General features: G+C 54.1%; 2 protein-coding genes across 2 annotated transcripts; both read left to right on the plus strand.

Annotated features, from left to right (window-relative positions):
- LOC308673341 (E3 ubiquitin-protein ligase TRIM7-like) lies at positions 1-4883 on the plus strand. Its single transcript, XM_081336955.1, has 7 exons — positions 1-503; positions 1046-1141; positions 1241-1459; positions 2036-2058; positions 2791-2906; positions 3450-3482; positions 4053-4883. Exons 1-7 carry the CDS (start codon positions 87-89, stop codon positions 4544-4546), a joined length of 1398 nt encoding a protein of 465 aa, XP_081193081.1. The 5' UTR covers positions 1-86; the 3' UTR covers positions 4547-4883.
- A 259-nt stretch (positions 4884-5142) lies between these two features.
- Positions 5143-10128, plus strand: LOC308672978 (UAP56-interacting factor-like). The gene is made up of 9 exons (XM_081336307.1): positions 5143-5277; positions 6170-6295; positions 6723-6856; positions 6972-7093; positions 7319-7385; positions 7825-7868; positions 7950-8024; positions 8688-8799; positions 9398-10128. Exons 1-9 carry the CDS (start codon positions 5193-5195, stop codon positions 9491-9493), a joined length of 861 nt encoding a protein of 286 aa, XP_081192433.1. The 5' UTR covers positions 5143-5192; the 3' UTR covers positions 9494-10128.
- Positions 10129-12703: the final 2575 nt, after the last annotated feature.

A 12703-nucleotide genomic window follows, 5' to 3' on the forward strand; every position in this document is an offset into this window, starting at 1 on the left:
AGAAGCTATAAGAAAGCAGCCTGACGCATTTATGAGAAAAACGGCTGGGTTGTTTTTTGGGTGTTTGTTTTTTGGGTGAAGATACAATGGATGTGGAAAAGATGTCAGAATACCTTCCGGATGCAGCTAAGTGTACTTTATGCATGGATGTGTTCCATGACCCGGTGACTTTAAACTGTGGCCATAACTACTGCCAGGCTTGCCTCCAGAAGCACTGGGGAGGCGCTCAGAGCAACGTTGTTTGTCCTCAGTGCCACCAGAGTTTTGATAATGTGACCCTGGTGCCCAACAGGCAGCTGGGGAATGTCGCCTGGCTTATCAAAAGGCTGCAAGACAAGGGAGTGTTGAAGAAACTAAACCAGGCAATTTGTGAGGCCCACAAGGAGCCGCTGATGCTCTTCTGCCAGAGCGACCGGGCTTTCCTCTGCTCCAAGTGCCAGGAGTCTCAGGACCACAAGGACCACGCGCTTGCTTCCCTGGAAGAGGCAGCCCATAAGGCCAAGGTAGGGAGGGTCTCCTTCCCGCTTGCAGTGGACTTCGTGGTTAGGGAGGCTGGCCTGGGTCTTGTGCAGAGTAGTTCATCTGCTCTTGTGACTTCAAGGCAAATGGGTTGTCTGGGAACACCTGTTGTATTAAGGTTTGCTTGACCCTGGTGAGTTTAACAAGCTACGTGGGTTGAGTTCATAGATCCCATTTGGTCAACAAACAAGCCATAGCCTGGGATGTTCCTTGGTCCTGCTTCAGCTACACAGAAGTAGCTCAAACGTTTGCTCTGAGGGCAGCAGCCAGTTAGGCCAGCAACTTTATAGGAGGAACGTATATACACAACTTTGCACTGTGTAGAAGTTTTTTTGTACTTGTGTGCAGGCATCAGCTGAGGAGGTAGCTTGCCTTCTGACCGAAATTCAGAGCGCAGCCAACTAAACGGCTTCCTCCGGCCTGGTGGTAGCTTTGCCAGGGCCACCCAAAAAATGCTCAGGGCTGGGAGGGGTCTTGATCTGCATCCCTCCAGGATCAAAGTTGCAGTAACGGCTTATTTTTTCAGACTGAAGTCCACGTGTTCCTGAAGGTTCTGCGAGTTCAGAAGGCACACGTCCGAGACACCTTTGCAGAAGTGCACAGGGAAAGAGAAAACCTGGTGGTAGGGCCCTTGCTTGGCTTCTCTTTGGGGAGGGGCCAGGGCTGTGGTTTCTGGGGTGGGGGAGGGTGTCTCCTTCCTTAAGAGGGCTTTGTTTTGTAGAAAATTATGGAGCTTGACAATCAGAGATTTGGCTCGGGATATAAGGAGATGTATGAGGTGGTGAAGACGGTTCATCTGGACCAGATGATGGCGGCCAAGTGGATCAATGAACAGATTGAGGAAGAGCTGGCCAGGCTGGCACAGAAGCACTACGAAGTCCGAACCTTCACCAAGGAGCTGGAGATGAAGTTTGAAGAACCCGCCTATGAATTCCTGAAGGTAGGCTGGTCGGGAGCCTCCAGGAATTGGGAATGTGAAGTGGGATGGAAGGGTGCCCTTCAAGAGACGCAGCCTCTTTACAAGGTGAGGTGTTCGAAAGCAGTGGAGATTTGGCCATATTCCCTAAGCAAAAGCTTTGGAGTCTGTGATGGCTTTTCCTTGGAGGCGGGGGTGAGGGGGGGTTTCCCAATTAAAGGGGACTATTTCTGCCTCTCTGCTTACTGCCTCCTTCCCAATAGAAAGTTCACCCAGGAAAGAGGTTGGACTTAATGGGGGGGAGGGGAAGACTACCACCTTTCTGGGGTCCAAATTCGGAGCCTTTAATGCAGGAGTAGCGTATCATCCGACCTTGGCCACTTTGAGACCTGTGGACTTGCAACTTCCGGAATTCCCCAGCCAGCCATGCTGGTGGGAAATTCTGGGAGCTGAAATCCACAGGCCTGAAAGCGGCCAAGGTCGGAGGACCCCCTGCTTCAATGCTTGCTTTTGATCGAAAGGGAGGAGGACCTCGCTTGCTTTCAGCACTTGCCATTAAGCCTGTTTTATAGCCTGTCTCTTTCTTGTCTGTCTTTCCAGGACTTCAGAGGGGTGATGGCCAGGTAGGTAAAGCTTCTCCCCCTTCCTTGCCATGTTAGCTCACTGTGCTCCACACAGAACTTCAATATGAGGAAACTGACTCCTTGAGTGGGACCAAAAGGTATTGAAAGGATGTGGGCTGCATCCAGTAATTGTTCATGATGGCTAATCCCTGATTGGAGTTTAGGGCCAGTATTTCCTGCTGGAGCTCAGGAGGGCTGCTTTTTAAAATGCTTTGTATGTGAAATCAATAACAATTTAATCCTTGTCACGGACACGAATTGCAGGCTGCAGTCATTATTGGTCCACAAGAGGTAGTAACAAGGTAGTTGGCATATTGCGCCTAACCTGATTTAGGTTAAATGGCTTTATTTTAACTTAGTTTTGTTGCCTAAAGTTTAATGTCTGCTTCATAGGCTGAGTTCAACGCGGGGAGGGGGTTGTAAATGACAGTTAATTCATACCTCTTCCTAACCCCAATGCAAACAAAATAATACGATGTAGTGCAATGTATGAGAATATTCTACCAACCCTATTTTCCCTCTTCTTCTCTTAAAGCTGGGGCTCCTTCCAAAATCTGACTATTCTTGAGGCACATTATTTCTCCCTTTGCTCTACGTGGAAAGATTTCTGATTTGTCCTTGCACAGTCCTGGGTAGTGAAACTCTACAATCTACCTGCTGCTCACAGAACCGTAAAGGTTTCCTGCCAACTTCTGGCAGGCAGATAATCCTTTCCCTGCTGGGTGTCTCTAGGTGCAAAGAACTTCTGGCTCAGCCTCCCGAAGGACACCTCTCTCCCTTCAAAGAGAAAATGTGGGATCTCGCCCTCAGAAGCCTTTTTGTGAACAATACACTGAAGAGGTGCAGAGGTAAGGATTTGCTCAGGGATGGGCAGAGCAGTTTCGGGCGCCAGGAGGACACACGGAAAGCCCTGCCTAGCAAATACCAGGAAGCAAAGTTTAGGGAACTGGGGGAAGGCGTGAATAGGATGCCAAGATTTATTTCAGGGCAGGCTCCAGCAGTGGGCAAATAGCAACTTGCGGTGCTTTGCTGCACCCCCAGCATTTCTTGGGCAAGGGCTGTAAAGGCTACCTTAATGCAAGCCCTACGAGTAAATGTAGCACGATTGAGAGAAAGCCTGTCCAAGGGTTTTGCTAAATCTGTTGAACAAGCCATGATTGGTTGGACTCGGTAAAACGGGCTAGGTGAGCAGAAGCAGACACACGTGAAGATGGCCACTCTTGTGGGGCTGCAGCACTGAGAGCCCTTGGCCAGACAGACGGAGGGCGGTGCCTGAGAAAGCCAAAAGAGCGTTTTCCTTTCCTTGCTAACTGGGGGGAACTGCAGGCCTCTGCTTTCCTCACCTTTTCCAAAAAAGATTGTCTTGCTGTTTCTCCCCTCTTTCTCTCCAGATGCTCTTCCCCTGGTGTCCGTGGTGGAAAGAGGTGGGTCTTAATGGCCTAAATCAGAGTGGGGGGGGGGCTCCAAACTTCTCAACTTTAAGACCTTGTGGACTTCAGCTCCCAGAATTCCCCAGCTAGCCTGGGAGACTTTGCTGTGAACTGAAAGCCGCCTGATCACTCAGAGAACCGGGAAGCTTCCCAAGTCTTGAGCCACCAATTGGGAGAAGAGGGAAGCCGCCTTGGCTGTTTCTGCTGGCTCCTGGGTCATTCCAGGGGGGAGGGCGGCGAGGGGCAGGCAGACTCACGGCCACCGCTTGCTGCCCCTAGCAGCCCCCGGGTGTAGAGGGGGGGGGCTTCCTCCTGCCATGCCTGCCGGCTTCCAGACCTGGAATAAGGGTTGCCCCCTTGGGCCAAGATGTGGGACAAAAGCCAATGCTTCTCCAGGGGTATCTGGACTACAACTCCCAGCAGCCCCAGCAATCAGAACAAAGCTAGAGAGAATCAGATTTAGCCCCCTTGCTGGGTGGGTGTCAACTTGTACACCCCCTCCCCGAGGCTGCTCCCCTTGCCCTTTCTGACACGTGCCTTTCCTCCTCCTCCCGCCCCCCCCAGCCAACGTGAGCATGGACCGCCTGACGGCCCACCCCCACCTGCTGCTGTCGGCCTCCAAGAAGATCGTGACCCACGACGCCACCCCCAGCGGGCTGCTCCCGGGCCGCCGGGCCTTCGACACCACGCCCTGCATCCTGGCCGAGGAGGGCTTCGCGGGCGGGCGGCACTGCTGGCAGGCGGAGGTGACTTCGAGCGGCCACGGCTGGGCCTTCGGGGTGATGAAGGACTCGGTGGCCAGGAAGGGCCCGGTGAGGATCTCGGCCGACGACGGCATCTGGGCGCTGCTGCCCGAGCACCTGCCCCCCGCCCAGCGCCGGCCCGGCGTCGGCAGCTTCCGCCTCTACCTGGACTACGAGGGCGGCACCGTCCACTTCTTCGACGGGGCGACGCGGGAGCCGCTGCTGCTGCTCTCCTACGCCGTCTTCCTGGGCGAGCGGCTCTTCCCCTTCTTCAAGCTGGAGGAGCCCAACTCCCAGTTGCGCATCGTGCCCTGAGCGCGGCGGGCAGCAGCCGGCAGGTCTCTCGCCGGAGGGGCCGGGACGCTTTGGGGCTCCAGCACGGGTGGGGGTGGGAGATTTCGCGGAGAGGAGAGGGGCGCCCTCGGAGCGCTTGAAGGCAGGGGGAGCCGGGCCACGAGTTAGAAGGTGCAACGAATAAAGGTGATTCAGTTTTCATCTCGGAGCTTGGCGGCGCTTGCTTTCTCGCTGGGACCGGGGCGATCGAGGGAGGAGCGGGGGAGGGGCTGCTGCTCCTCTGATGGGGGAGCCCCCACTGCACCAGCCGCAGCGCCGGCCTCCCCCCCCCCCCGCAGATGAAGGGCTGAGTGGCCGCGACCCCCGCCCGCCGCTTCCTGGCTTCGGCCTGGCCGGGCGCCCTGGGCTCCGCTCCCGGGAAGGACTGGCAGGAAGCCCCCGGGGCCCTGGAGGCGGGGGCAGCCTTCGCCCGGAGGGAGCCTGAGCCCCTTCGTTGAGGGGAGAGCAGGGCCGGGAGGGAGCCGGGGGAAGGCTCGGCGCTCGCTGGGCCGGGACGAGGCGGCTCGGAGCGGCGGGGCGGGCGACCCCCGGGGGCGGGGCGCTCGGGGCGGGGGCTGGGACGTCCCACGGCGGCTGGACCTGCCCTCGTCCCCGTCCGTCGCCAGCCATGGAGGTGCCGGGCGTCGGAGAGCAGGAGCCGGAGCCGGAGCCGAGAGCCGCCGCCCCCGGCCAGGAGATCGACCTGTCCCTGGGTGAGATTTCGGCTCCCGGGGAAGAGCCGGGCCGCTTCTTGTGGGGCGCGGGCTGTCCTCGCTTGGGGACAGATCAGGAGGCGAGACGGGGGAAGCCGCAGCTAAGACGCCCCCCCGGCTGCCCTTCAGCCGCCCGGGGGCAGCCACATGGGGGCGGGGGGCGTCGGAGAATCAAGGAAAGTGCCCCGGCTCCCCCAAGCCCTTTCCCTTTCCCACGCTGTCAAACCCGGGTGAAACCAACCCCCATCCCGAAAACGGGTACTTCAGCCAACCCCAATCTCCCCCCCCCCCCCGCCTCGCGGCTGTTCTCCCCCTTCATTTTTCTGCCTCTTCCAGACTCCTCCAGGCCTATCCAGGCACTTAGGTCTCCACCCCGCTCCTCAAAGGGGCATCTGTGACCTCTGCTGCCCCTCCCCCTCCCAAGCGCCCAGGGCCAGAAATAGAGCCGGCACCCGGCCAGCCCCTCTCTGGAGGGGGATGAGCCAGGCTGCCAAGCATTTCCCTGGCACGGACTCTGCTGGGCACATCCAAGCCCTCCTTAAGTCAGTGGCTGGAAATACGCTTTGCAAGTCAGAAAACAAGGCAGTGGCAAAGCACCCCCCTCTCCTTACAGCAGCTGCCCTGAAAGGGCCAAAGCTCCTTGTGCTAGCAGTTTAACAAGGGGGGAAAGTGCCTGGGTCCCCCCCTCTTTCAAAATGCTTGGGGCACTATGGCCGATCTGGCTTCTGATAAGCATCCTCCCACTGAAATGCGAGGAGTTTTGTTCTTAACCAAAGAAGAAGATTTACCATTATGGTAATTGACCCCTTGCAACCTGCCCTACCTCTCCCTGTTGAGCTGCCCTGGGGGTGCCAGGGAGAGTGAGGGGCAGCCGCCTCTGTGCCCTCTTTAGATGACATCATCAAGCGTAACCAGCAGGCCCAGCCCAACCGGAAGCCCTGGCAGCTGAAGACCCGCAACGGGACCTCTGGCAACGGGAGGCTTCGATTCCAGAGCTGGGGCCCACCAACCTTGCCAGGTGGGTGGAAGGGACCCGAGAAGGAGAGAGCCAACTAAGGGGGCTGGGGCCCTTTGCTCTTTGGAGAGAGGCCTCCCCTGCGAGGGAAGGCCGAAGGAGCTGGCATCGCCACACACAGAAAATCGACTTCAACATTGCTGGCAAAAGATACAGCAGCAGAGGGGTGCCGGGGAGCACGTCCAGCGGTGTACCTGGGCTGTGTTAGGGGGTTCCCCTCGGGGCAACTGGATTTTGGGTGGGCTTGGCAGGTATTAAAGGTCCCCGATTTTGAAAAACCCGGAAGCAACCCGGTCAATGAAAAAGAAGAAGAAAGTCTTGGGGTCTGGAGCAATTCCTGCCAAGAATGGGGGGGGGAGGAGGTGTCAAACACTGGATGAATCCCACTAGGGCAGGAGGCAACCCAAATCAAAGGCTGGCATTTCCTTAGGATTTCCCAAAGGATTTAGGAAGCCCCCCTGGACCAGGAAGCCCTTCTGGAGCAGGATAAGCACCCCAGGCCCAAGAGCAGCCGGGCAGATGCAGGGCAGGAGCCCCCTCAATCGGCCAGCCTTGGCCCAGCAGGTAGGAGCAGACCCCCCTTCCTCACCCCCCCTGCCAAGGGGCTCCGGGTTGACGAAGCCCAGCCCTGCAGAGGCCAGAGCAGCCGAGGTGGTGAGTTGCTGGGCGTCTTTTCCAGGACAAGTCAGGGAAAATCCCCCCGGACAGGAACGGTGATGGAACCTCCCCGGACTCCCAGCCAGCTGCAGCCACAAGAGCCAAAGCCTTCAAAGCAGCAGGGGTCTCTCTGCCATTTCGGAGGTGGGTGGGTTTAGACGTGATCGCCTCTGAGTTTCCACGAGGCTTCGGCGTCCAGGCGAGGTGGTGAGGAGAGGGCAAATGTGAGGCCCTGGTTGAAGGCCCAAGGAGTACGTCGGTGTACCCCCAAACTTGGGAACCTCAAATAGCAAACTTTGTGCACACCTCGGTTCGGATTACAGATTTGAGAAATTTAACTGGGGACGCTTTTCTTTCTGCCAACCGCAGACCCTTCCGATTAAACCAAGGACGAGCCTTCCTCCAGAGCCAAATCAAATTTAACTTCAACAAACGGGTCAGTTTTCTTTCTTTAGCATTTTTCCAATGGCGTGTTTTATTTTCCTTCACTTCTTGCACTAACTCTGAAAATTCAGTCCCCATTATTTACCCATTTTAAAGATGAGGAGTTGAGGCATAGGCAGCTGCCTTACTACTGGTTTTTTTTTCCCCTTCTCTGCTGGAAGCATCCAGAAACATGTGAATGAGGTCCAAATTCTACCAGTTTCCCATTGTTTTGGAAATGCTGCTCAATACGGTCTGGCCTGTGCCTTCCACAATTGCTGTTTCACGACAAGCTGTCTTTGAACATGGATGCCGCATTCATCCATGTATTTGTCTAATTCTTTTAAAATAATCTAGGCGGGTATGTGACCTGGAAGTCTTCTTGTTTCAGCCATTTAACAAACCGTTGTGTTTTCATTTTTTTATGCCTGCCCTTCCCGTTCCTTCAACAGCGAATCAAGCCCAAAATGGAGCAGAAACCTTCAAGGGTGGGAAGGTAAATAACCAGCAAAGAAGAGACCTTGTTCAACTTGGTCATTGTCTACCAGGATTAGTGATGGCTTCGCTCTTCTGACAGGTGGAGAACGCAGCCCAGTTCTGGAGCCGTCCTGACTGTCTCGGTGTCCAACCCCCAGGCAGGCCACCCCCAGGGGTACGTTTCCTCCTTGGACACTTGGACTTCGGGGGCCCCGGGACTGTGAGTCTTGGACCAGTAGCTCTTTTACGTCTGCTTTGCCTCTGAGGAGGACGTCTGTGGAGATTCTCAACCATCCAGGTCATGGTTGTCCCAAGGATGCTTTTTCAAGAGGCAACTGGACTTTGTTTTTCCTTGAAGATGTTTCTCTTCTCATCCAGGAAGCTTCTGCAGTTCTGACTGAACGGTGGGGAATGGAGTATAAATCTTTCCTTTCTCCAGCATTCTGTCAGGTTCTTGGATGAGAAGTGAAACGTTCTTTCAAGGTAAAACAAAGTCCAGTTGCCTTCTGGAGTGATCTGCAGGAGGACTTTTCACTGGCAAGCAAGGGAGGCACCAAAGATTTTCTGCAACACACATAGGCCAGGGGGTTGCATCTTTGAATCCTCACCAGCTTTGACACCTCCAGGCAACCCTTGGTGTGGCAGCAGGTGAAAAAGAATGACGTGGCTTGGATTTCAGGTGGCATGCAAGTCCAATGAATAAATAAATAGATTTTGAAGGATCAGATTAATCATCAAATGGGACGGCCTGTTTTTTCACGTCTCTGCAGTCCAGTGTTTCTCAGCCTTGGTGACTTGGAGATGTGTGGACTCCCAGAACTGTCTGGCTTTTTTGCAGGCCAGGAGCAAAGCGACCCTTCCTGCGAAGGTGGAACAGCCAGAGCCCACAGCTCCGCCGGCAGCCGAGAGGAGTGACGCTCCGATTCAACTTCCGGGCTATGGCTAACCAGGTAGAGAACTCTCCCAGGCCGGAAATGACCCCACAGGAACCCTGGAAGGAAAGGAAAGACAGGGCTGGGCACCCTGAACACTTTTTCCAGATGAGATGAAGATCCAGATTGGATATTTTGGGGCTTAAGCGATGGCTGCGCACGTGTGAGAGATTGGGGCCATCAGTCCTATCACCTGATGCTTGATGGAGATGGCTGATGTGACCTTCAGCAGAAAAAAGGAAAGAGCAGTATAGATTCCCAGTCAGTTCTCTGGGCACTTTGGTGATCTTTTCCTCCTGGAACTGCCTAAGCGTTTCCCCTACTCCATCAGGGTTTCTACAAGTCCAGACTATGCAGCTTTGCAAAGAAGGAACTGGATCAGACAGACAGTCCAGTCTTGAGAGTTTAAATAGGGTTTTTCATCCGTAGCCTCCCTGGCAAAGGTTTCTGGGAGTTGAAGTCCCAGAGGAAGGCCTTTGGGATGGGGAAGGTTGGATGAAGCTAATTCCCATTCAGGGAGGGATCCTACATGCACATCTGGCTCCTATTTGGGGAGTTTCCTCTTACCTTTTCTCTACAAACGCAACTTGGCACCCATTGTGTCTTTCTTCTTTAGACCAGCGTGACCCTGAATGAGCGATTCTCTGGGCTGAGGCACAAACGCCATTTTGTGGCAGAACGCAACGCAAGCCGGATGGTCACTCTGCCGTAGCCCCCTTCCTTGATGGAATCAGGCCAAAGCAGGAAAGAGGTCAGCCCTCCAAGGCCACCAATTGTCTGGGTCTTACCTGGGATGACCCTCATCAACCGCAGCTGGGGAGGAGCCTTCTTGGTGGAGAGGGTACCCTCCAGAGATCCCATTTTCACCTGAGCAGTGGCTCCATTCTAGACTGGCCAAGCCTGAAGGCACCTGCTGAGGGAGCTCTCCAGCGCTTGGTCCTCCCCAGGAGAAGGCTCCATCCTCAGCGTCTGGCATCTCCATCGCTGCCTCTTCACAGCCTGATGTGGGTGGGAAGGAAAGTCCTTTGTTACTACCCAGGGTCACCCGTGTGACTCAGCTGAACCCAAAATTCCAACGGTTGCTTGTTTATTTCTTTGTTTGGCCTGGAAACCCCTTTTTCAGCCTTGTTTGGAGGCACCCACGTCCACCGGATTGGGGTGATGACGTCACCTCTGAAATGCAGTCCTTGTGCAAATGACGTAAATTGTGCCATTTATATAAATCACATCAAGGGGTGAGGAAGTCGGGATGTCTGATTTCATCACTGTGTCTACCAGATGCATCTTTTGGGAGAGTTGTGTCAAATTTTAGTAAACTTTATCCTTAGGAGGAATAAAGCTACTTTAGAATCTGAATGAGTGGGGCAATGCTTTGCAAATAATTGAGGGTTTCCTTCTTGAAGCTGTTTTCCTTTAGGTCACACTTTTAGCCCGTTTACTCGTGAGCCACAGATGATGCTGCATTGATTTTCACCTGCACCTGCAGCTGCCTTTCCCATTTTCTCTCCCTTGGCTGAGAATGAGGAGAGGGTCCAGCCCAGAGTCCGATGCACTGCTTGGACACGGACGGGGCTTTCTCCTGCTGGCTGCAGAATGGCCATCTCAACGCTCGGACCTTCCCTCCTCCGTCAGGTTGTAGTCCCCCAAGGGCCCCGTTCAGGCCCTTCCATTGCTGCTTTCCTTTCAGCAAAGCCACAAGCCCTTCATCTGGATTTCACTCATCCTGGTGCCTTTTTCTTACCTTGGTTTGAGAGTCACAGCCCACCTGCCTCAGCCCCCCCCCCCTAAGCAGGACCTTCATTGCCTGTGGGGAAATGCAGCTGCCACCAGGGGGCAGCAGCTTCCAGCTGTCTTCTGAGCTTTCTTCCTGCCAGTTGTTTTGCTCCAGGTAGAAACTTCTCCACTTGGAAAATGATAATAATTTTTTTAAAAAATCGCACATTTCTCTTTCCCACAATGGCTGCAGCTTCTCAGGATTCAAATCCATTTTGTCGCAGAGAAAGGAAGCACACCTGCGGGAGAAAGCTGCCATCAAAGGCACTGTGTGTTCCCCAGCGTCCTTGCATTACTCCATTTTAGCATGCACTTATTAAGACTTGAACATTGGTGAATCAGTGAAGCCTTTTTGGAAGAAGCCTCAAACTCCTTGGGGATTGCCTGATGCCTCCTTCAGGGTGTGTGTGTGTGTGTGTGTGTGTGTGTGTGTGAAGCAGCCTTTGCTTCCCCAGCTGCTCAGTTAAATGGTCCGGAAGAAGGAGGAAGCATCTTCCCTGCGGCCTTCCCTGCTCACAGGTTCCTTCCAAGCAGCCGGTTGGTGGACGGCCAAGAGAGCCTCTCATAAAGATGGAGCTCGCTTGGCTGGCAGCCACCCAGTGCCACCATCTGTCAAACGCCTGGCAAGCTAAGCGGAGTGCGTAGCCAAGGCTGGTCCTGCCCGCCTCTCTGCGAGAGAAGACGTTGCAAGGCTCGCCTGCTAATGGCTGCCTTTCTCACAAGAAGCTCAGTGGCCTGGAAAGGACCGCGAGACCCACAAAAATGCCAGCCACCTTCTCTGCTCCCCCTTCGCCTCGCTCACTTCCTCTCAAACTTCCGGCCTCCCCCTTCTCTTCTCAAGCTCATGGAAACAGGTGCAGTGTTAACCCCCCAGCTTTCCATCTGAAGGCAGGGAATTGGGTGTGTGTGGGGTGTGTGTGTGTGTGTGTAGGATTTGGTAAGAGAACTCAGCGCCCTTGTCAGGGGAAAATGACACCCAACCTAAGGAAGGCTTCAGACATCACATGTTTCACCAACGCCCGTTTCGAGCAGTGACTCAACTCTGCCCTGGGGTTTTTCAAGTCATTTCTTGCTGCTTGGAAGAACCTCAACTCTTTAAAGCTGAATGCCACCACCCTCCCTGATTCTGATTCTGCTCCTAATCAGACCTGATTCTCCACCCCCAGGACGCCCAAATGGGCATTCTTCCCCAAGATGGGTCCAGGCTACACTAAGCATGAGGACAACCTCAGTGCAATCACCAGCTAGGAATGCTGTTTTCTGTGGGATAGGCAGGGCTGCTGAATCCCAGCTGACTCTCTGTCCAGACCCCAACAAGGAGCAAATGAAATAGCTAAGCATTTGTCTGCAAGCAGATGCAGAGGTGGAGAACTGTGGGCCTTTTGGAATTCTGGGAGTTGAAGTCCATGGGTTATAAAGGGGTCATCGTTCCCCACCTCTGCTTTAGGGGATTACAAGGGATTGATTAGGTGCCACGTATTGACCTCTACCAACAAAGTAGATCAATTTTTCTCCAGGAGGAGCTGTCCCTAAACCTTGTCATCCAGGTTTTCACAACCATAGTCCATCTCCTAGGAGCCAGAGCTACCATGAATTCATCTTGTCTTCTTATAAAGTCCTGTGAGAAAATATTGGTCACTATATCTTCTGGCCCCCAATTCCCCCTTGATCACCCTCTTGATCAGGTTCTCTCCTTCACTTGTTCGTTTTTTCTCTCAAATGTTCATCATAATTCTGTGTTTCCCAACCTTAGTCATTTTAACATGTGTGGACTTCAATTCCGAGAATATCCCAGCCACTTCTGGAGGTTGAAGTCCTCACATCTTAAAATGGCTGAAGTTGAGAAACCCTAGGAGAAGGTAACTCTCTGACTCCTCTCTCAGCTGACTGATTCTTTTCTTGCCCAAGTTGAAAGTCTGCAGGAAGCGATGCAGCCATAGCTGCCAGACAAGATTTATGAGTCTCCCTTGATGTTTCTGGCCACTCAAACCAACTCAGGGATCCCCAGCGTGGCCGTGAAGGAAGTAGATTCTTGCCGCAAAGTGCTCCCGTTGGTGTTGGCTTCAACAGAGGCCACCTGGATGTTTTTGACCCCATTGATGGACACTCAACTGCCAATTGGGAGAGATTCTTTTGCAGCTCATCATGG

This window comes from Vipera berus, assembly GCF_964194415.1.
Source record: "Vipera berus genome assembly, chromosome: 11".
NCBI classification, from domain to species: domain Eukaryota; kingdom Metazoa; phylum Chordata; class Lepidosauria; order Squamata; family Viperidae; genus Vipera; species Vipera berus.

Coding starts and splice junctions, on each gene's coding strand:
- LOC308672978 (XM_081336307.1), top strand. CDS start 5,193: ATGGAGGTGCCGGGCGTCGGAGAGCAGGAGCCGGAGCCGGAGCCGAGA. Junction 7,386..7,824: donor AATTTAACTTCAACAAACGG/GTCAGTTTTCTT, acceptor TTCCTTCAACAG/CGAATCAAGCCCAAAATGGA. Junction 7,869..7,949: donor AAACCTTCAAGGGTGGGAAG/GTAAATAACCAG, acceptor CTCTTCTGACAG/GTGGAGAACGCAGCCCAGTT.
- LOC308673341 (XM_081336955.1), top strand. CDS start 87: ATGGATGTGGAAAAGATGTCAGAATACCTTCCGGATGCAGCTAAGTGT. Junction 2,059..2,790: donor TTCAGAGGGGTGATGGCCAG/GTAGGTAAAGCT, acceptor GGGTGTCTCTAG/GTGCAAAGAACTTCTGGCTC. Junction 3,483..4,052: donor GGTGTCCGTGGTGGAAAGAG/GTGGGTCTTAAT, acceptor CGCCCCCCCCAG/CCAACGTGAGCATGGACCGC.